The 23,594-nt window shown below is 42.1% G+C and overlaps 1 protein-coding gene across 1 annotated transcript in view; it reads left to right on the top strand.

Moving 5' to 3' along the window:
• LOC311117392 (calcitonin gene-related peptide type 1 receptor-like) overlaps positions 1 to 22,357 on the top strand; it is a gene marked incomplete at both ends in the record, with an annotated part of 55,957 nt that extends 33,600 nt beyond the window's left edge. Inside the window, 7 exons of the mRNA XM_084157516.1 lie at positions 6,960 to 7,086; positions 11,182 to 11,335; positions 14,224 to 14,284; positions 14,431 to 14,497; positions 15,098 to 15,316; positions 15,896 to 15,937; positions 22,130 to 22,357. Of these exons, the coding sequence (XP_084013642.1) occupies positions 6,960 to 7,086; positions 11,182 to 11,335; positions 14,224 to 14,284; positions 14,431 to 14,497; positions 15,098 to 15,316; positions 15,896 to 15,937; positions 22,130 to 22,357 (898 nt within the window). The remainder of the gene's footprint in view (positions 1 to 6,959; positions 7,087 to 11,181; positions 11,336 to 14,223; positions 14,285 to 14,430; positions 14,498 to 15,097; positions 15,317 to 15,895; positions 15,938 to 22,129) is intronic.
• Between the last annotated feature and the right edge of the window lie 1,237 nt (positions 22,358 to 23,594).

Raw genomic sequence — 23,594 nt, 5'->3', positions numbered from 1 at the left:
TCCCCGGAGTACTAGCTGCCACCGCTCTATGTTTCTGTGTTCTATTGCTTTTGTCTGTCTGTCACACCTGTGGTTGTTTTAGAGTTGATTACGTGTCTTATAAGTTCCATGTTGTTTCTAGGGTAGTTGTGTGTGGTTATTTGTTGTTACGTGGTTTTGATACGTGTTTTTCTTTCCGTGTCATTTTTCCCTTTTGAAGTGTTTTACGCGTGTGCGTAATGTTCCTCACCTCTTGTGTTTTCGAGGTCGGGGTTTGTACACTTGTTTGGGACATTATTAAAAGTCTTGTTGGACTACCTCTGCTTCCTGCGCTTGACTCCTCCACCGCATCCACGACAGGCTGTGACACCGCCATTGGTATGCGTGGTCAAAGACCTCTATTTTCATGTCATCTGACCATCAAACTTTACCAAGTACCAGGACATTTTAGCAAAAAAAATCTGGTTGCCTCTGCCAGGAAGTGAAATGCCAGGAAGTTAAATGTTGTTGCTTGTTTAGGTGTTGCCTGAAAACATCCATACATCAATATAGCACCTCGGGATAAAGAAAGTGATTGTCTGTTCTATTTTCTACTCATCCTAATTAGAAGATATTCTGTTAAGACACTTCCTTTGTCTTTTTACTTGTGTTGGGCCATTTAATGGTAACCTTGTTCTCTAACACCACTGACCAGAACCCTTACTAATGCTGCCATGCTGAGATCTCCTTCTATAAACAACACATTTATAGTAAGACTACAACATTAGCTAATGACTGGAGACAGATAACAGGACATTGTTGCTGGAGTGTACATACATTAGGCACAGTGTTTTCACTCGATTTCACTCCAATAAAACACTTTTCAGCCTATCTGTAGCCCTTTCCTGCAGTCAAATGTCCAAAGCGCCCTCTAGTGGCCTCATGGGTGGAATGTTAATATTTTTCATAATTAAAACAATTTCTAAAAACCCGCCAAAAATCCAGTGTTTCTATGTCAAACGGTTTTGTTATATTTCAGTCTTCTGTGATGTATATAAAGTGTAATTTTGGGATGCAAACTCAAAATGGAAGACATTTCAACTCTATATCTGACATGGTACAGGTGTCTTTTTTTTAAGCCCATAACCATGTGTGTGAGGTGTATACTTTTGTTTCAAAGTAGATTTGTTTAACACTACCAAGAAAGACTGTGTGACCCTGATTTAGCCTACTTCAGTAAAATTGTATTAATTGCTTGTTTTAGGAAGCATGGTTGGTGAAAAATTGGAAACATTACTTTACTGACCTTTGATAGAAAATATAATAATTTCATGACTGCTGATTTATTTTTCCTGATTCATCAAATGATTTATTATGCTATCGATATGCTTCTGTACCAGCATCCTCAAATACAGTCGTTAATAATCTGTTTGTTTTCTCAATAGAGTGTGATTCCACTTGTTGTTGGAAGTCATGCGTGCTAGTATTTAACATGGGTGAACCGAAGCAAATTATTTCAGCCCCTTTTGTGTTGCTTGATAGAAAATTATGAATCGTTATCCATTGTCCAACCAGTTTAACGCACGCTCTGAATACAATGACAATCTTGATTTATATTTTACAATGAGTACCCTTGGTTCAGACGTTTCATTCTAATGACTCTCCATTTTAACCCATTTCACAGACGACAGCAACATCTGACTAAGTCATTATGGGCCAGAGTTAGTGGTTCCAATGGTTTATATGTTATTTATTGTCCTGTTTACTACATCAAAGGTCAGAACATTTTTGGTAGGATGAAATATGTTAATGTTACAGATGAGTTTTTATTGCAACATGCAGAAAGGATTAAACAAGTTTTATTATGGCTACTGACAAGAATAATTAGCGTCCAGCGTTGTATATGACACTGTCATCTGTAATTATAAACTGTGAAGTCATTTTTTATGTTTCACATACTAACGATTTACACTGAGTGTATAAAACATTAGGAACACATGCTGTTTCCATGACATAGGCTGACCAGGTGAAAGCTATACCCCCTTATTGATGTCACTTGTTAAATAAATTTCAAAATCAGTGTAGATGAAGGGGAGGAGACTGGTTAAAAGACAGATTTGTAAGCCTTGGGACAATTGAGACATGGGGTAAATGGGCAAGACAAAAGATTTAAGTGCCTTTGAACAGGGTATGGTAGTAGGTGCCAGGCGCACCGGTTTGTGTCAAGAACTGCTGCTGGATTTTTTCCATGCTCAACAGTTTCCTGTGTGTATCAACAATGGTCCACCACCCAAAGGACATCCAGCCAACTTGACAACTGTGGGAAGGATTGGAGTCAACATGGGCCAGCATCCCTGTCGAATGCTTTCGACACATTGTAGAGTACATGCCCCAACGAATTGAGGCTGTTCTGAGGGCAAAAGGGGATGCAACTCAATATTAGTAAGGTGTTCCTAATGTTTTATACTCTATCAAAATTATGTAGCCTACAGTGGCTTGCGAAAGTATTCACCCCACTTGGCATTTTTCCTATTTTGTTGCCTTACAACCTGGAATTAAAAATGGACTTTTGGGGGGTTTGTATTATTTGATTTACACAACATGCCTACCACTTTGAAGATGCAAAATAATTTTTTATTGTGAGACAAACAAGGAATAAGACAAAAAAAACAGAACTTGAGCGTGCATAACTATTCACCCCCCCAAAGTCAATATTTTGTAGAGCCACCTTTAGCAGCAATTACAGCTGCAAGTCTCTTGGGGTATGTCTCTATAAGCTTGGCACATCTAGCCACTGGGATATTTGCCCATTCTTCAAGGCAAAACTGCTCCAGCTCCTTCAAGTTGGATAGGTTCCGCTGGTGTACAGCAATCTTTAAGTCATACCACAGATTCTCAATTGGATTGAGGTCTGGGCTTTGACTAGGCCATTCCAATACACTTAAATGTTTCCCCTTAAACCACTCGAGTGTTGCTTTAGCAGTATGCTTAGGGTCATTGTCCTGCTGGAAGGTGAACCTCCGTCCCAGTCTCAATTCTCTGGAAGACTGAAACAGGTTTCCCTCAAGAAATTCCCTGTATTTCGCGCCATCCATCATTCCTTCAATTCTGACCAGTTTCCCAGTCCCTGCCGATGAAAAACATTCCCACAGCATGATGCTGCCACCACCATGCTTCACTTTGGGGATGGTGTTCTCGGGGTGATGAGAGGTGTTGTGTTTGCGCCAGACATAGCGTTTTCCTTGATGGCCAAAAAGCTCAAAAAACCTTCATCCATATGTTTGGGGAGTCTCCCACAAGCCTTTTGGCGAACATAAAACGTGTGGTGCCAGGATAACAACCTCTCCCTCAATGTGACCAAGACAAAGGAGATGATTGTGGACTACAGGAAAAAAAAAAAGAGGACTGAGCACGCCCCCATTCTCATCGACGGGGCTGTAGTGGAACAGGTTGAGAGCTTCAAGTTCCTTGGTGTCCACATCACCAACGAACTATCATGGTCCAAACACACCAAGACAGTCGTGAAGAGGGCACGACAAAGCCTATTCCCCCTCAGGAGACTGAAAAGATTTGGCACGGGTCCCCAGATCCTCAAAAAATTATACAGCTGCACCATCGAGAGCATCCTGACTGGTTGCATCACCACCTGGTATGGCAACTGCTTGGCCTCCGACCGCAAGGCATTACAGAGGATAGTGCGTACGGCCCAGTACATCACTGGGGCCAAGCTTCCTGCCATCCAGTACCTCTATACCAGGCGGTGTCAGAGGAAGGACCTAAAAATTGTCAAAGACTCTAGCCACCCTAATCATAGACTGTTCTCTCTGCTACCGCATGGCAAGCAGTACCGGAGTGCCAAGTCTAGGTCCAAAAGACTTCTCAACAGCTTCTACCCCCAAGCCATAAGACTCCTGAACAACTAATCATGGCTACCAGGACTATTTGCACTTCCCCCCCACCCCCACCCCATCTTTTTACGCTGCTGCTACTCTGTTAATTATTTATGCATAGTCACTTTAACTCTGCCCACATGTACATATTACTTCAACTACCTCAACTAGCCGGTGCCCCTGCACCGGTACCCCCCTGTATATATAGCCTCCCTACTGTTATTTTATTTTACTTCTGTTCTTTTTTTCTCAACACTTTTTTTGTTGTTGTTTTATTAGACTTTTTTATAAAAAATAAATGCACTGTTGGTTAAGGGCTGTAAATAAGCATTTCACTGTAATGTCTGCACCTGTTGTATTCGGGACATGTGGCCAATAACATTTGATTTGATTTGCTTATTTTTTTCTTTAAGCAATGGCTTTTTTCTGGCCACTCTTCCGTAAAGCCCAACTCTGTGGAGTGTATGGCTTAAAGTGGTCCTATGGACAGATACTCCAATCGCCGCTGTGGAGCTTTGCAACTCCTTCAGTGTTATCTTTGGTCTCTTTGTTGCCTCTCTGATTAATGCCCTCCTTGCCTGGTCCGTGAGTTTTGGTGGGCTGCCCTCTCTTGGCAGGTTTGTTGTGGTGCCATATTCTTAAACATTATAAATATTGGATTTAATGGTGCTCCGTGGGATGTTCAAAGTTTCTGATATTTTTTTATCTGTACTTCTCCACAACTTTGTCCATGACCTGTTTGGAGAGCTCCTTGGTCTTCATGGTGCCGCTTGCTTGGTGGTGCCCCTTGCTTAGTGGTGTTGCAGACTCTGGGGCCTTTCAGAACAGGTGTACAGTGAGGGAAAAAAGTATTTGATCCCCTGCTGATTTTGTACGTTTGCCCACTGAAAAAGACATGATCAGTCTATAATTTTAATGGTAGGTTTATTTGAACAGTGAGAGACAGAATAACAACAAAAAAGTCCATTTTAATGAGGGAAATAAGTATTTGACCCCCTCTCAATCAGAAAGATTTCTGGCTCCCAGATTCTTTTATACAGGTAACGAGCTGAGATTAGGAGCACACTCTTAAAGGGAGTGCTCTTAATCTCAGCTTGTTACCTGTATAAAAAGACACCTGTCCACAGAAGCAATCAATCAATCAGATTCCAAACTCTCCACCATGGCCAAGACCAAAGAGCTCTCCAAGGATGTCAGGGACAAGATTGTAGACCTACACAAGGCTGGAATGGGCTACAAGACCATCGCCAAGCAGCTTGGTGAGAAGGTGACAACAGTTGGTGCGATTATTCGCAAATGGAAGAAACAAAATAACTGTCAGTCTCCCTCTGCCTGGGGCTCCATGCAAGTCCTCACCTCGTGGAGTTGCAATGATCCTGAGAACGGTGAGGAATCAGCCCAGAACTACACGGGAGGATCTTGTCAATGATCTCAAGGCAGCTGGGACCATAGTCACCAAGAAAACAATTGGTAACACACTACGCCGTGAAGGACTGAAATCCTGCAGCGCCCACAAGGTCCCCCTGCTCAAGAAAGCACATATACAGGCCCGTCTGAAGTTTGCCAATGAACATCTGAATGATTCAGCGGAGAACTGGGTGAAAGTGTTGTGGTCAGATGAGACCAAAATCGAGCTCTTTGGCATCAACACAACTCGCCGTGTTTGGAGGAGGAGGAATGCTGGCTATGACCCCAAGAACACCATCCCCACCGTCAAACATGGAGGTGGAAACATTATGCTTTGGGGGTGTTTTTCTGCTAAGGAGACAGGACAACTTCACCGCATCAAAGGGATGATGGACGGGGCCATGTATCGTCAAATCTTGGGTGAGAACCTCCTTCCCTCAGCCAGGGCATTGAAAATGGGTATTCCAGCATGCCAATGACCCAAAACACACGGCCAAGGCAACAAAGGAGTGGCTCAAGAAGAAGCACATTAAGGTCCTGGAGTGGCCTAGCCAGTCTCCAGACCTTAATCCCATAGTAAATCTGTGGACGGAGCTGAAGGTTCGAGTTGCCAAACGTCAGCCTCGAAACCTTAATGACTTGAAGAAGATCTGCAAAGAGGAGTGGGACAAAAATCCCTCCTGAGAAGTGTGCAAACCTGGTGGCCAACTACAAGAAACGTCTGACCTCTGTGATTGCCAACAAGGGTTTTGCCACCAAGTACTAAGTCATGTTTTGCAGAGGGGTCAAATACTTATTTCCCTCATTAAAATGAAAATCAATTTATAACATTTTTGACATGCGTTTTTCTGGATTTTTTTGTTTGTTATTCTGTCTCTCACTGTTCAAATAAACCTACCATTGAAATTATAGACTGCTCATGTCTTTGTCAGTGGGCAAACGTACAAAATCTGCAGGGGATCAAATACTTTTTCCCCCTCACTGTATATATACACTGAGATCATGTGACACTTAAAGTCCACCTGTGTGCAATCTAACTAATTATGTGACTTCTGAAGGTAATTGGTTGCACCAGATCTTATTTAGGGGCTTCATAGCAAAGGGGGTGAATACATATGCACGCACCCCTTTTCCGTTATTTATTTTTTAGAATCTTTTGAAACAAGTAATTTTTTCACTTCACCATTTTGGACTATTTTGTGTATGTCCATTACATGAAATCCAAATAAAAATCCATTTAAATTACAGGTTGTAATGCAACAAAATAGGAAAAACGCCAAGGGGGATGAATACTTTTGCAAGGCACTGTATGTACTCCACAGTCTCCATTAATATTTTCACACTGGAAAATACTATAACCAGCTTCATCTTTTGGCTTCAATGCTGTCTGTTTTCTCAGTATTGTTTCACTACAGAGCCTTTTGTATTTCTATACTCTTATTTGAAAATGTATGTAGTTCTGTCCTTGAGCTGTTCTGGTCTATTATTGTTCTGTATTATGTCATGTTTTATGTTCTGTGTGGACCCCAGGAAGAGTAGCTGCTGCTTTTGCAAAAGCTAATAGGGATCCTAATAAAATAAATAACAATCATTGTGTAAACGTTTATTGTAGTTCTCTCTATGAATGTCTGCTTGGGTAACCGCATTCAGACCCAGATCATATGTTAATGTGATTATTTATGCTGTTTGTTTGTCTTCACTCAGGAACCTGAGTTGCCAAAGGATCACGCTTCATAAGAACCTCTTCGTTTCGTATGTCCTCAACTCCGCCCTTACCCTCATCTACCTCATAGCAGTGGTCAACAACACAGATGTAGTGGAGAGAAATCCAGTAAGTCTCACACATTTCATCTATAAAATGAAAACAATTTTAAGGGGAAGAGGAAAGAAAAGTCTCAGGGTTTCACTGCATGATAATTTCAAAATAAATATATATTTTTTTAATTCTTAAAAACGTAACACAGCCCTCGAGCACCTTTTTACTTAATTCAAATGAGTTTACTCTTAGTTTCATTCAACTGGATTGCAGATGTTTTTTCTAAGAGGGTTCGTTAGGATATTAGTATTTTTTTGCATATCTTTAATGGGTTGTGCCATTAACAGACAGCCCACGGTTAACCTTCTCTTAGCACTCAGATTTCTGTCCTCTGTCAGACTTTTGAACAGTTGCCACTCGTTGAGTTTGAGTCAGACTTGAATTCTTTGAAACCTGAGGCCTGTTAAGGTGAAAAGGGTCCATCTGCCTCTATGGAACGTAGCGTTGCTGTATCTAGGATTACCCCTTTTCTGGTGCTTTAAGTATTGTATTTTAAGATACTTTTTATTGTCCACCTTTTTGAGGAAATTATTTGATTACGGTATTGTGACTCAGGAAGACAGCGTTACTGAGTCGCCGGCTTCTGTTCCCAAAAAAATACAAAATAAAAAGATCTTCTTGATCCAGAGAAATGGCCACACTTGGGTGACCTTTGAGTAGAGACATGAGTTTTTCCTGGTTAGGTCACATGGTTAGTAAAAACTCCTGGCTCAATGTATACAGTAAGGTCATGTTATCATTCTCTCGATTGGATCATCACTTAATTTTTTTATTTAACTAGGCAAGTCAGTTAAGAACAAATTCTTATTTACAATGACGGCCTACCGCGGCCAAATCCTCCCCTAACCCAGACAACGCTTGGCCAATTGTGCGCCGGCCTATGGGACTCCCAATCACGGCCGGTTGTGATACAGCCCGGGATCGAACCCGGGTCTGTAGTGACACCTCTAGCACTGCGATGCAGTGCCTTAGACTGCTGTGCCACTCAGGATCCCCAGGATCTCACTCAGGATCCCCAGGATCTCACTCAGGATCCCCAGGATCTCACTCAGGATCCCCAGGATCTCAGGATGTCCTTCAGTTTATCCAGTCAAAGAAAATAACTACCGTCTGGGTTTGATTTCTAGCCTCTCTTCTACTCTTCTCCCCGTACAATCATGTTCTCACTGGAAAAAACAGACTTCAAGCCTAATCCATCTGCCATATTCACAGTGGAAGGGTTTTTGTTTCCTCAGATATACCAGCTGACCCTGGTGATCCAACCGACAGGGAGGAAGGAATGACAGCTTTCACAATAAATATTGTGGGAACGTAATTGGAAAACGTTTAATTTGATAACAAATGCTGTGGCTCTGGTATATAAAGCGCAGGGGTTGCTGGAATATCTCCTCAGTTTAGAGTCTGGTGCAATAGCAGGTGCCAGCTCTCTGCTCATATGATTTTTCATTATATATATATATATATTTGTCCACTGAAGATGTTTGGTTGCTCTGATTAAACCTTGAGTTATATCTGAAGTCGTAGTGTCCATGGATTATCATTCTTTAACCCAACCTTACAATATGAATAGCTATGTTCTAGCAGCATTGGCTCAGAACCATCTTTCCCAATCTGTCCTAAATATATTATAATCTAATTGTTTTGAGAAGCGGGAGAACCAAATTGCAGTTTGTCTTTCACACCTCAGACAACATGGTCTTGATTTCAAGGGGTTAAAATCCCATCACTGTTGGTTGCACATACTGCATGTCTTTAGTGGAACATGTTGACATTCTGGAGCGCCAAATTTAGAGTGGATCAGTCTGTGTTCTGACTGCATGTGTGATTCAGGGATGTGGTACTCTGTTGGGAGAATGGACTCTGCGCTCTCTGAACAAAAAGGAACAAGCGTTCTTTCTCTCTGGCGGATCACAGTAGAGACTCCTAGTCTGCCAGTAGTGAGAGAGAAGTGGGTCCCTAGTGCTCTGGTCAAACGAAGGACTAGGCCAAAGACATGAGACACACACTTTGTCAGACATTAGTACCTTAAACTTTGTTCCAGAAAACATTCAGAACCATCCAGACTGTCCCGTTACATTAGGCTGGATGCCTCAGTTGGGCATTCAAGTTGAAGTTGAATGTGGTTATGAAGTGGTGAGAAAAATGAAGTGTTTTGATCACACCAACAGACCTTAGTGATGAGTAAACTGTATTTCAGCATACATGTAAATGGCACATCTGGGCCAGGAGTCATGAAGGGCAGGGTGGGAGGAGGGAAGAGGAAGGAGGGCGGAGGGAAGAGGAAGGAGAAGGAGAGGAATAGCAGGAGGTGGAAGAAGGTAGGAAAGAGAAGGGGGAGGGTAGAGGAGGAGGAGGGTAGAGGAGGAGAGGGGAGGAGGGAGGAGGGGGGTAGAGGAGGAGGAGGGTAGAGGAGGAGGAGGGTAGAGGAGGAGGAGGGAAAGAGAGAGAGAGGAGGAGGAGACATACAGTGCATTCGGAAAGTATTCAGACCCCTTCACTTTTTCCACATTTTGTTACGTTACAGCCTTGTTCTAAAATGGATTAAATACAAATGTTTCCTCATCAATCTACACACAATACCCCATAATGACAAAGTGAAAGTAGGTTTGTAGAAACAGGTTTGTAGAAACTTATTTACTTAAGTATTCAGACCCTTTACTCAGTACTTTGTTGAAGCACCTTTGGCAGCGATTACAGACTTGAGTCTTCTTGGGTATGATGCTACAAGCTTGGCACACCTGTATTTGGGGAGGTTCTCCCATTCTTCTGTGTAGATCCTCTCAAGCTCTGTCAGGTTGGATGGAGAGCGTCGCTGCACAGCTATTTTCAGGTCTCTCCAGAGATATTCGATTGGGTTCAAGTCCGGGCTCTAGCTGGGCCACTCAAGGACATTCAGAGACTTGTCCTGAAGCCACTCCTGCGTTGTCTTGGATGTGCTTAGGATTGTTGTCCTGTTGGAAGGTGAACCTTCACCCCAGTCTGAGGTCCTGAGCGCTCTGGAGCAAAGAATTTCTGCAGCATTGAAGGTCCCCAAGAACACAGTGGCCACTGTGTGGTTAAGAGTTTGTGAGTGACTGACAGGTTCTGAAGGCTGTGAATGCTGCATATAGAGTCTAGAAGAGATGTACATTTAGCTACTACCAATGCCAGTATCTTCTAATTAGATCAGCACACATGCTCTGAGACAGAGAGCTGAGAACAAGGAATCTCAACATGGAAAACTAGAGAACGAGCCTCAATGAATCTGCATGGGCCAGTCCCAAATGGAACCCTATTCCCTAGAGACAGGTTGGTTGTTTAGCAACACAACCGATGCGTGTGCAACTATGGGGCAAAACAGACGGGTTGGCTTAGATTGCTGACAACATGTAAACTATATTTTGTTTCCAATGTTTATTGAAAACATAAATACATTTGCACAATGAGCACTTGTTGTCTCAAATACATCGTTACAGTTGTTGGGTTAGCTAGCTAGCAAATTTGAGCCATATTAGCATTGATCAGTCAAAACAAGACGTTATCAAGAACAAGATGAAACGAGTCACTTACGATTCCCCATATGGCAGTTTCTTGTCATTGTTGGTAGCTATCTGGCCATCTAGAATCACAAAAAATAAATAAAAAAATATGCCATTTAGCCATTTAACAACAACTCACAGACTTCTGCTGCATTGAAGCGTGCGCATCGTTTTCGTGATGTTGTCAGCTAACCCATCTATATAGTGCACTCCTTTTGACCAAGGCCCATATGTAGGCAATAGGGTGCCATTTGGGATATATAAATATGAAGGGAGTAAGAGACATATGATAGCGTGTTGACTGACAAGAATGTGTGGATATTATTGAACAGAATTTAGGCTACTTAACAGTCAATTTTTCTTGCAAAGTAAATACAACGAGCTGCAGTCATTAACATAGAGAAATGTGGAGCAAGGGATGCGCTTCAGCAGTAGGGGGTAACAGGATAAACAACCTCCTTTCGGAAAATCATAATACCCGCTAACGATTTTGTGTCAGGGCTGGTTGAGCATTTAGTGTTGTTGTTGTTGTTGTTGTTGTTGTTGTTGTTATTGTCTCTGTGTGACTCCCTGTGATCCTAATCCCCTGCAGGTTGGCTGTAAGGTGTTGCACTTCTTCCACATGTACATGCTGGGCTGTAACTACTTCTGGATGCTGTGTGAGGGGATCTACCTGCACACGCTCATTGTGGTGGCTGTGTTCGCCGAGGAACAGCACCTCCACTGGTACTACCTCCTCGGCTGGGGTGAGTCTCACTACAGATCAGGGGTCAGATTACCTTAAAGGGATAGTGTGAGATTTGGGCAATTAAGGCATTTATCTACTTATGCTAGCTGTTCCGGTAGACTTCCAGTCATTGTGCTAACGCTAGTTAGCGTTGGGTCACGAAACTACCTCTAACTTCCTTCATACTGGACGCAGAGACATACAAATGGTATCCACAAGTTCATCTGACTCTGGGTAAGTAGAAACATCTCTCACTATCCCTTTAAACCAAAAACCAAACTCTAAATTGTATTTCTGTATTAGTTATAGCCAGCAATAAAAGCAATGTAAAAGGTTAATAGTTAATAGCAGAGAGGAATAGGCAAAGCGAGAGGGTCCATTCCCGTCAAAATCTGTCCATGCGGGAATACAGCGATAAGCAAAGCGATTAGCAGACCTTCTGCCTTCCCGCTTTGGGAACAACGACTCCCATTGTTAGCACAGAGATAAGACCATCTCATCATTATATACAGTATCTCTGTTAATAGTCAATTCAATAGTCCAGAGTTCAAAGGTCACAAAACCCAAATGTGAGTTAGTCCAACAAGTACACAGATCCCAAACATAGTTCAATTCAGTTCTTTCCACAAAAAGATAAATGATAGTCCAATAAGAGTCAATCAACATAGGAAAAAACTATCTGATAAACTCACCAGTCCTTGGTGATGATAGGAAGTAATTCCCTTTCTCCAAGCATATAATCCAAAGGAACAGGTTTCTACAGCACAATTACTCAACTATTTCCTCGTTTCTCACACCAAAACCATTACTCTATCCCTTTTCTACTCACATGACCTGATGACCCCATATTTAAAGTGACAGGTATCATTTTTACCAATCAACAGAAATTCTACCCGGTCGCATACAAATCTTGGCATGGATCTATACATGTACACATTCCATGTATTCTGTTTTACCTAGGAATTAATGTATAACCTTTCATTCAGTTTCATTTCATTTAACATTTCAACCACAGATCTAGGATCAGCCTAACCAAGCCTAAACTAACAATAGGCATGAGAAAATATCTGACCCTGTATCAGTGACCCTATCTGCTTTCATGAAAACAAGCCACCAAAACAGCATTCTCACACAATAATGAAATTATTCACTTGATGGTCAGTCATGATAGCCAGTGATAATTATTCCCTTTGGTAAAGCTTTATTTTACATGTGAACACGTTACATTATATTTATTATGCAGTTGTTTAGCTAAAATTGTTTTATTTAACGTACAAACCAGATGTTGTCCTCGCTGGAATTGAACCCATAACTTTGACAGCACAACTTGCCCCAGTTAACTTTCCCCAGTCAACTTGCCCCAGTCAACTTGCCCCAGTCAACTTTCCCCAGTCAACATGCCCCAGTCAACTTGCCCCAGTCAACTTTCCCCAGTCAACTTTCCCCAGTCAACTTTCCCCAGTCAACTTTCCCCAGTCAACTTTCCCCAGTCAACTTTTCACCAGTCAACTTGCCCCAGTCAACTTGCCCCAGTCAACTTGCCCCAGTCAACTTGCCCCAGTCAACTTTCCCCAGTCAACTTTCCCCAGTCAACTTGCTCCAGTCAACTTGCCCCAGTCAACTTTCCCCAGTCAACTTGCCCATCTGTTTTTGGGTCATGCATTTTATTACCTCTGTACTCTATTCTGTTTTATTGTCATATTTAGATACCAAAATAATGACATCTGAGGTAACATGATACAGCAACAAGTCTGTATAGCAGCTTGTTGCATGTTATAGTGTGTTCAAAACCATAGACTCATCTCCTCTCAGCCTTGGAGACCTCTGTGCTCTTACATCATGATTCATAGCCTATCTTCGTATTTCATCACCCTGTACTCACTGTAGACATAAAATAACATCGTAAACAGCTCCCACCATCGCTGAACCACACATAGATCCGCTTGTGTGTCACACAACAGGACGGGACACAATCTGTGTCGGGACACAGGATCAGAGACAACCCTGAGGTCACTGTTAACTGCGACACTCCCTGTGTGTCAACCCCGCCAAACCCTGCATCAGATTGACAGCTTTATTAGCTCTTCCTATTGGATAGCTGCTGTTAACGTGCTGTCTGTTCTGTTTAAAGGAGGAGTGATGTGTTATATTATCAGCCCTGGCCGTCCGATAAGTGGTACGATAACTGTGAATGGTCGGCCATTATTAAAGATGCCGTGATATAACCTTGGGGCAGAAGCTACAGTGTCTTTCACACAGCTGCCCGAGAGATGGAGGGATGGATGGAGGATATCCAGCTAGTCCATATGTAGCCAATATGGCCGTAGGACCTTGATACATGACTTCTAAACGGACCCGCTGCTCGGATTCATTTGTTTCATCTGTTTATGGCCCAGCTAAGATGAAAACCCCAATAAACACTGGTATGGTTGTGTTGTTAATGGAGAATGATTTAACGAGACTGGATTATTAGAGGAAATTGCTCAGTGTGGGTTTGTTCTTGTTCAGCTTGTAGCGGACAACATGATGAGGATGTATGATCTTAATTTGATCACTTTTGTTGCTGAGTATTTTCCTGCACCACAGGAAATGCAGATGAGCTTCGTGATTTACATAAATCCACTGAAAACCCACACTAACACACGGTTATATTACTGTAACAGTATTGTACTTTTCATGTAGCCTACTGTTGGCCAGCTAATAGCCTAACCACCGATCGATTATTTTTCTGTGACTATATAGGTCAAATTAAGATCCTACACCTGTAGGATGCTATAAGCTTGTTTTGAATTTAGGAAGGGCTTCCATTGGCTGTCTGTTCTGCCATGTATCTTCACCTTAAAGGATTTTTAAATGCTTAACAGCCTTAAAGGGATCTCTTTACAGTGTCTGTCTTTTCGTTTCCAGGGTTTCCCTTAGTGCCTGCATCCATCCACGCCGTGGCGAGGAAGAAGTATTTTGATGACAAGTGAGTAATGGTCCTCTGCAGTAGTATTGTAAATAAGTAGAGCAGCTGTGTGGTCGGCTGCAGGAGACAGTTCTAGAAGGAGAAGAAGAATACTTTATTGTCCGTTTGTAGACTTGTGTGACGGAGGATGTTTCTCCTTCCTGTAGCTGCTGGATGAGTGTGGAGACCCATCTGCTCTACGTGGTCCACGGTCCCATCATGGCAGCACTGCTCGTAAGCCACACCCTACACTCTTAGAAAAAAAAGGTGCTGTCTAGAACCTTAAAGGGTTCTTCGGCTGTCCCCATAGCAGAATCCTTTGAATAACTATTATTGGTTGCAGGTAGAACCATTTTGGTTCCAGGTAGAACCCTTTCTACAGAGGGTTCTACATGGAACCCAAAAGGGTTCTACCTGGAACCCAAAAGGTTTCTACCTGGAACAAAAAAGGGTTCTCCTATGGGACAGAAGAACCCTTTTGGAACCGTTTTTTCTAAGAGTGTACTCAACTACAATGCCTAAAGTGGACACTCAGTGAGTTGGGCAACTTCATTGTACTGTACATCATGTACTATAGATTGAAGGTGCCTAACTGGCAACATGGATACATAATGATACATGGATTTTCTTCTAGATCAAAACTTAATACGTAGGTAGCCATTATTGGACCTATAATCATGTATTGTTATACTGTTGAATGTGAAACACTTATGCTGGTGTTTAGACTTCCATTGTTCAGACAATATCATTTTAATCAGATTAGATTGTAGCCCTTTCAGACACCGCAACCATTTTCAGCCATTTATAAAATCACTTCTTTCTCCTTTTTCCCAGGTGAATCTGTTCTTCTTGCTGAACATCGTGAGGGTGCTGGTTACCAAGCTGAGGGACACCCACCGGGCAGAGTCTAACATGTACATGAAGGCAGTGAGAGCTACCCTGATCCTGGTCCCTCTCCTGGGCATCCAGTTTGTCATCTTCCCCTGGAGGCCAGAGAACCGTCTGGCGGGGGAGGTTTACGACTACATCATGCATATATTAATGCATTACCAGGTAATCTCTATGACTACATCATGCTTATATTAATGCATTACCAGGTAATGACACTGATCTCTATGACTACATCATGCATATATTAATGCATTACCAGGTCATATCTATATTAATGTATTACCAGATAATGACTATATTAATGCATTACCAGGTAATGACTACATCATGCATATATTAATGCATTACCAGGTATGTAATGCAATTGATCGTATGCCAGCAGCACAGTCCTTGCCAAAGCTCTGATCTGACATAAGGTATACTCTTAGAAAAAAGGGTTCCAAAAGGGTTCTTCAACTGTTCCCATAAAATAACCCTTTTTGGTTCCAGGTAGAACCATTTTTGGTTCCAGGTAGAACTATTTTGGGTTCCATGTAGAACCCTCTGTGTAAAGGGTTCTACATGGAACTCAAGAGGGTTCTACCTGGAAACAAAATGGTTCTACCTGCAACCAAAAATAGTTCTTCAAAGGGTTCTCCTATGGGGACAGCCGGAGAACCCTTTTAGGCTCTAGATGGCACCTTTTTTTCTAAGAGTGTAGGATTAGTGAGAGTGTCTGATGTTTGTTTTGTTTTCCTACAGGGATTACTAGTGGCAACGATATTCTGCTTTTTCAATGGCGAGGTAAGCAATACTGTACTAGCACAACGCACAACACAAAGGATTTTTTTCTTCACTCTGTGGAAATCAGCAACTTCCCATTCAGTTTTATTCTTAGATAAAACATTTGTTGAGGTACAGTAGACAGTATACAGTAACAGTTTAAGCTTGAACGTCTGAAGAACCCTTACCCTTGGTAAAGTACAGTTTTAATTGAACCTCTGAAGAACCCTTACCCTTTCGTATAGTACAGTTTTAATTGAACCTCTGAAGAACCCTTACCCTTTGGTAAAGTACAGTTTTAATTGAACCTCTGAAGAACCCTTACCATTTGGTAAAGTACAGTTTTAATTGAACCTCTGAAGAACCCTTACCCTTTGGCAAAGTACAGTTTTAATTGAACCTCTGAAGAACCCTTACCCTTTGGTATAGTACAGTTTAAATTGAACCTCTGAAGAACCCTTACCCTTTGGTATAGTACAGTTTTAATTGAACCTCTGAAGAACCCTTACCCTTTGGTATAGTACAGTTTTAATTGAACCTCTGAAGAACCCTTACCCTTTGGTATAGTACAGTTTAATTGAACCTCTGAAGAACCTTTACCCTTTGGTATAGTACAGTTTTAATTGAACCTCTGAAGAACCCTTACCCTTTGGTAAAGTACAGTTTTAATTGAACCTCTGAAGAACCCTTACCCTTTGGTATAGTACAGTTTTAATTGAACCTCTGAAGAACCCTTACCCTTTGGTATAGTACAGTTTTAATTGAACCTCTGAAGAACCCTTACCCTTTGGTATAGTACAGTTTAATTGAACCTCTGAAGAACCTTTACCCTTTGGTATAGTACAGTTTGAATTGAACCTCTGAAGAACCCTTACCCTTTGGTATAGTACAGTTTTAATTGAACCTCTGAAGAACCCTTACCCTTTGGTAAAGTACAGTTTTAATTGAACCTCTGAAGAACCCTTACCCTTTGGTAAAGTACAGTTTTAATTGAACCTCTGAAGAACCCTTACCCTTTGGTAAAGTACAGTTTTAATTGAACCTCTGAAGAACCCTTACCCTTTGGTAAAGTACAGTTTTAATTGAACCTCTGAAGAACCCTTACCCTTTGGTATAGTACAGTTTTAATTGAACCTCTGAAGAACCCTTACCCTTTGGTAAAGTACAGTTTTAATTGAACCTCTGAAGAACCCTTACCCTTTGGTATAGTACAGTTTTAATTGAACCTCTGAAGAACTCTTACCCTTTGGTAAAGTACAATTTTAATTGAACCTCTGAAGAACCCTTACCCTTTGGTAAAGTACAGTTTTAATTGAACCTCTGAAGAACCCTTACCCTTTGGTAAAGTACAGTTTTAATTGAACCTCTGAAGAACCCTTACCCTTTCGTATAGTACAGTTTTAATTGAACCTCTGAAGAACCCTTACCCTTTGGTAAAGTACAGTTTTAATTGAACCTCTGAAGAACCCTTACCCTTTGGTATAGTAGAGTTTTAATTGAACCTCTGAAGAACTCTTACCCTTTGGTAAAGTACAATTTTAATTGAACCTCTGAAGAACCCTTACCCTTTGGTAAAGTACAGGTTTAATTGAACCTCTGAAGAACCCTTACCCTTTGGTATAGTACAGTTTTAATTGAACCTCTGAAGAACCCTTACCCTTTGGTAAAGTACAGTTTTAATTGAACCTCTGAAGAACCCTTACCATTTGGTAAAGTACAGTTTTAATTGAACCTCTGAAGAACCCTTACACTTTGGTAAAGTACAGTTTTAATTGAACCTCTGAAGAACCCTTACCCTTTGGTATAGTACAGTTTGAATTGAACCTCTGAAGAACCCTTACCCTTTGGTATGGTACAGTTTAATTGAACCTCTGAAGAACCCTTACCCTTTGGTATAGTACAGTTTTAATTGAACCTCTGAAGAACCCTTACCCTTTGGTAAAGTACAGTTTTAATTGAACCTCTGAAGAACCCTTACCCTTTGGTAAAGTACAGTTTTAATTGAACCTCTGAAGAACCCTTACACTTTGGTAAAGTACAGTTTTAATTGGCCATGTTGAGGGGATGACAAGTCAGACCCCAATGAAACAGCTCATCGCTGCCTGGTGGCGTTTCACCTGACAGGACTCGTCTGTCCCGTCACGCACACCATTTCACCGAGCGTTTCCAGGTCAACAGGCAGCCATCTTCTGCACCTGATAACACATTGATGAGTGGCCCATGGTGATAGAGTTGTCACCAATGGGTGGGAGGGAGGGAGCATTACTGTTTAGCGCTGGATCTATGGACTCAGCTGACTCCTGTACAGTAGCAGAGACAACAGCACTAGGACCATCTCAGATGAAGAGGAAGGAAGACAAGCCTTAGAAATGCCTCAGACACTTGAACCTCTCGGGCGAATCATCCACCCTGTCTGTCTGTCGCTCACTCACCTCAACCTGCAGTTGTTTGCTGTCTGACAGTGGATGTCCATAATCTAGAGTCACCGGCACAAACTCAAACCTTTGCATTATTAAAGGACATTGCTGGGTTTTTTTTTTTGGAAGAGACCATTCAGACTTGTTTTTAGGTCATATAGTAGATGCTGTCATCCAGAACGACCAGGGGTTTGAACCTAGGCCCACCCACCCAGTCAGTTAATAACATACGTTGAGAAAATGCATTTGATAGGTCAGGAGTTGCATCAGATACTGCTTGGCCAGTCAGAGACCAGACCAGAAGAAAGAGGCACTGAGCATTTTCTTCGCTTGAGAAAGTAGAAAACAAAAACAATGCACACACCCAGAAGAACAGAGAGACCTTATTTGAATACACAGCATGAGGTGGTATCTGGCACTGACAAATACAAAGCGAATGAACACAGCATTCGTTCATCATCAGGCGCAGTGTTTAGTAATATTTTATACATAGGAAATTATTTCTGGGCCGGGAAAACAGGTCAATTATTAGCTCATGCATGAGCAACCAGGCCCCATCGGCATCTCCATCGGCCCCCGTAAACCAAGTTTGACGTGTCCGAAGAACAGATTCAGTGTCAGGGGGATAAAAGACACTTTGACACAGTAAGGGAATGTTTGTTTGCTTTGCAGCATAATGGCTTTTACTGTCTCCTAATTTGGGACATTCGTTTTTGGGGATGAGTTCATTGCACAATTTGATTCTGGGGCCAAACTGCCTAGACCTAGGTTGCGTCCCAAATGACACACTATTCCATACATTCTCTATGGGCACCCTTTTCCCTAAGGGCCCTGGTCAAAAGTAGTGCAATATAAAGGGAATAGTACGTCATTTGGGACTCAGACCTAGCTACACAGTCTGCTGAATACGTTTTTGTCAAGTTACGCCAATGGGAAAAAAGTAGTACTTATTTTTATGTCTGAAATTGCACCCTATTCCCTAAATAGTGCACTACTTTGGACCAGAGTACACATAGTTTATAAAAAGGAAAGATAAATCCTGTGCACAGCAGTTCATCTAGGTCCAGGTGCTGGTTTTGGCAGGAACAACTAGTATTCAAAAGCATGAGTAAAAACGGCACACTGAAAAAAAGACAGGCGAACGTCGTTTTCACTCGTTTTTTAATACTGGTTGTTTATATGCTCTGCATCATTAGATCATGTGAGTGCAGTGTGTCCTGTCCTCATTTTCCATCGGTAATTAGTGTGGCATTGTTCAGGAATTAGATGTTCCCTGTTCTGGCTTAGGCCGTTCTTCTGAGAGAACTATGTCAAACACTGCTTTGCCTTCCGTTTTTAGACTGCACACTCATTCATGCAGTATAAAGTTATCACACAAGATAACTCTCCGGTTTTTTTCATTTTTTTTTTTCTTATTAAGATTGGTGATGTGCTGAATAATTTGATACACTCATAATATATAATTTATTAACTTGGTGATTTTCAAAAGAGTAACAGCAGATAAGCGAGCGTAAACGGGCACTTATGTTCACGTGTCTCTTTTCAAAAGTGCCTAAGTGTTGCGTAAATGCATCAAGCTACTCTACCTGCACTAAACTCAGTAAGGAAGAAGGTATTACCCTTGAATTAATCACAGGAAATGGGAGCCTAGATTGTGATTCAATTCAGTTTCTTGCCAAATTCATGTCTAAAAATGACCATTAACATTTATCATATGAATCCACATTTCCTGAGCTCAGTCACATTAAAGTGATTTAATGATCATGCATATTGATGAAAATGTGTGGTTGGGCACTAAAATGCTGTGAGGTGACTGTGAGGTACTAAAATGCTGTGAGGTGACAGTGAGGCACTAAAATGCTGTGAGATGACAGTGAGGCACTAAAATGCTATGAGGTTACGGTGAGGTACTAAAATGCTGTGAGGTGACAGTGAGGTACTAAAATGCTGTGAGGTGACAGTGAGGCACTAAAATGCTGTGAGGTGACAGTGAGGCACTAAAATGCTGTGAGGTGACAGTGAGGCACTAAAATGCTGTGAGGTGACAGTGAGGCACTAAAATGCTGTGAGGTGACAGTGAGGCACTAAAATACTGTGAGGTGACAGCGAGGCACTAAAATGCTGTGAGGTGACAGCGAGGTACCAAAATACTGTGAGGTGACAGCGAGGCACTAAAATGCTGTGAGGTGACAGCGAGGTACTAAAATGCTGTGAGGTGACAGTGAGGTACTAAAATGCTGTTAGGTGACAGCGAGGCACTAAAATGCTGTGAGGTGACAGTGAGGTACTAAAATACTGTGAGGTGACAGCGAGGCACTAAAATGCTGTGAGGTGACAGCGAGGTACTAAAATGCTGTGAGGTGACAGTGAGGTACTAAAATGCTGTTATGTGATAGTGAGGTACTAAAATGCTGTGAGGTGACAATGAGGCACTAAAATGCTGTGAGGTGACAGTGAGGTACCAAAATACTGTGAGGTGACAGCGAGGCACTAAAATGCTGTGAGGTGACAGTGAGGTACTAAAATGCTGTGAGGTGACAGTGAGGTACTACAATGCTGTTAGGTGACAGTGAGGCACTATAATGCTGTGAGGTGACAGCGAGGTACTAAAATACTGTGAGGTGACAGCGAGGCACTAAAATGCTGTGAGGTGACAGCGAGGTACTAAAATGCTGTGAGGTGACAGTGAGGTACTAAAATGCTGTTATGTGATAGTGAGGTACTAAAATGCTGTGAGGTGACAATGAGGCACTAAAATGCTGTGAGGTGACAGTGAGGTACTAAAATGCTGTGAGGTGACAGTGAGGTACTAAAATGCTGTGAGGTGACAGTGAGGTTCTAAAATGCTGTGAGGTGACAGCGAGGCACTAAAATGCTGTGAGGTGACAGCGAGGTACTAAAATGCTGTGAGGTGACAGTGAGGTACTAAAATGCTGTGAGGTGACAGTGAGGTACTAAAATACTGTGAGGTGATAGTGAGGTACTAAAATGCTGTGAGGTGACAGTAAGGTACTAAAATGCTGTGAGGTGACAGTGAGGTACTAAAATGCTGTGAGGTGACAGTGAGGTACTAAAATGCTGTGAGGTGACAGTGAGGTACTAAAATGCTGTGAGATGACAGTGAGGTTCTAAAATGCTGTGAGGTGACAGCGAGGCACTAAAATGCTGTGAGGTGACAGCGAGGTACTAAAATGCTGTGAGGTGACAGTGAGGTACTAAAATGCTGTGAGGTGACAGTGAGGTACTAAAATACTGTGAGGTGATAGTGAGGTACTAAAATGCTGTGAGGTGACAGTAAGGTACTAAAATGCTGTGAGGTGACAGTGAGGTACTAAAATGCTGTGAGGTGACAGCGAGGCACTAAAATGCTGTGAGGTGACAGTGAGGTACTAAAATACTGTGAGGTGACAGTGAGGTACTAAAATACTGTGAGGTGACAGTGAGGTACTAAAATACTGTGAGGTGACAGTGAGGTACTAAAATACTGTGAGGTGACAGTGAGGTACAAACAGACCATCTGTCTTTTTGCTATTCACCTGTTTGTGCCTACTGAGTCTCTCTGTGTGTCTGTAAAACTCTGATGAAGGCAACAGCTGAAATGCATTGATTTTAATAATAAAGAAGCTATTATGGACTTCCATTGTCCTCCAAGAGCGGCTTACTATGGTTGTACCCTCTCTCTCGCTCTCTGTGTGTGTGTGTGTGTGTGTGTGTGTGTGTGTGTGTTTATGCGTTTTGCATGTGTACTCACCCATTAGAGAATACAGTTTATAATCTGAATGTCCCTTTTTCTCAGGTGCAGGCGGCTCTGAAGAGACAGTGGATTCAGTACAAGGCCCAGTGGGGTCAGAGACGGAGGGACCACTGCTCCATGCGCTCTACCTCCTACACTGCCACCTCCATCACCGAGGTGCCCGCCTTCATGTACCACCACGACTGTAACAGCGAACACTTAAACGGCAGACACACCTCTGAAGACTCTGGTGAGCTGGTGGCTCTTAAGACAGGGGAGATGTACGCCTGACAAGCGGGAGGCAGTCTGAGTGTGGGAGGAGAGAAGAGTTGGTAGTGGAATCAAGATGGAGACGTTTCTCTACTATCTAGCATGAAACAAAGTCTCCCAACGGTCCCCGCCTCTGTTCCACATCTCAGAGACAGAACGAGTGGGTAAGCCCCAGACTGTGAAGGAGAAGACAGTGTGTGTCTGGACAGTGATACAGTATCTCTCCCATGACTTGGCCAATGATGGCTGATGCTTCTTTACATGACATTGCTGCTGCTGTGGCTGATTTTTAAAAACACTATAAGATATACATGAAACGGGAGCTGAGTTTGAAATGTGGCGCGTCCTAAAGCTGCTATTTGTGGTGCTCTTCCTACACATCATGGGGATGTTGAGGATGATGATGGTGATGATGATGATGATGATGATGAATTGTTGCTTCGTCTATACCAAAGGGTGTGTGGGTTTGGCTGCCATAGGCATGCTCTGTGTGAACTGAATCCAACACTGAAGCGACCGACAGACAGCACATACTGATGGACAGGGTCCATGACACGTGAGATCAAAGGTTGAAAAAGGCTCCCTGTGACTAAACTCTGGAATCCTGTACATATTTGTTTCACCAGTTTCACTTTAAAAGTGTCAAAGGGTGTTTTAGAAGATTCTATTTTTTGGACTAAATGTTTTTGTTCTTGCCAACGACTTGTTCTTTAAATACCTGCTATCTGTCCCGTGAAGCTAGCGAGCTCCTCCAGCCTGCTTTGCTGTTAGTACAGCTGCTGATTGTTCTTGTGGTGTTTCTGTCACGAGGACTGGATTTAAAGAGTGCAGAAGATACAGAACGCCTTGATATGGGCTCAAAAGAGAGAGAGTAAAAAGGATTGATAAACTTCAAATAAAAAGACATGAAAAGACATGAAAAGAAAGACACAGAATGACGTATTTAGAAGGTATTTTGAGTACCACCTGGCTCTTGAGGGGAGACTATTTCAGTGAAATAGTCTGTCTATTGTTTGCCGTGTCCATTTGCCAAAAGGTCTAATGTGAAGCTTGTATGATTCCAGAAGAATCATTATGTTATGTTTAGTGCCATTCCAATATGTTCAAATTATTTATGAAATCGTTTATGAATAGAAATAACAGGGAATGGCACTAAGAGGATAAAAGAGAAGAGGATAAAATACATTAAGGCTACCTGCACAGTGTTGCTATATCATTTTACATTTTAGTCATTTAGCAGACGCTCTTATCCAGAGCG

This window comes from Coregonus lavaretus (genome assembly GCF_964263955.1).
Source record: "Coregonus lavaretus genome assembly, chromosome: 3".
Taxonomy (NCBI): domain Eukaryota; kingdom Metazoa; phylum Chordata; class Actinopteri; order Salmoniformes; family Salmonidae; genus Coregonus; species Coregonus lavaretus.
This window is presented reverse-complemented; position numbering and strand designations above follow the sequence as displayed.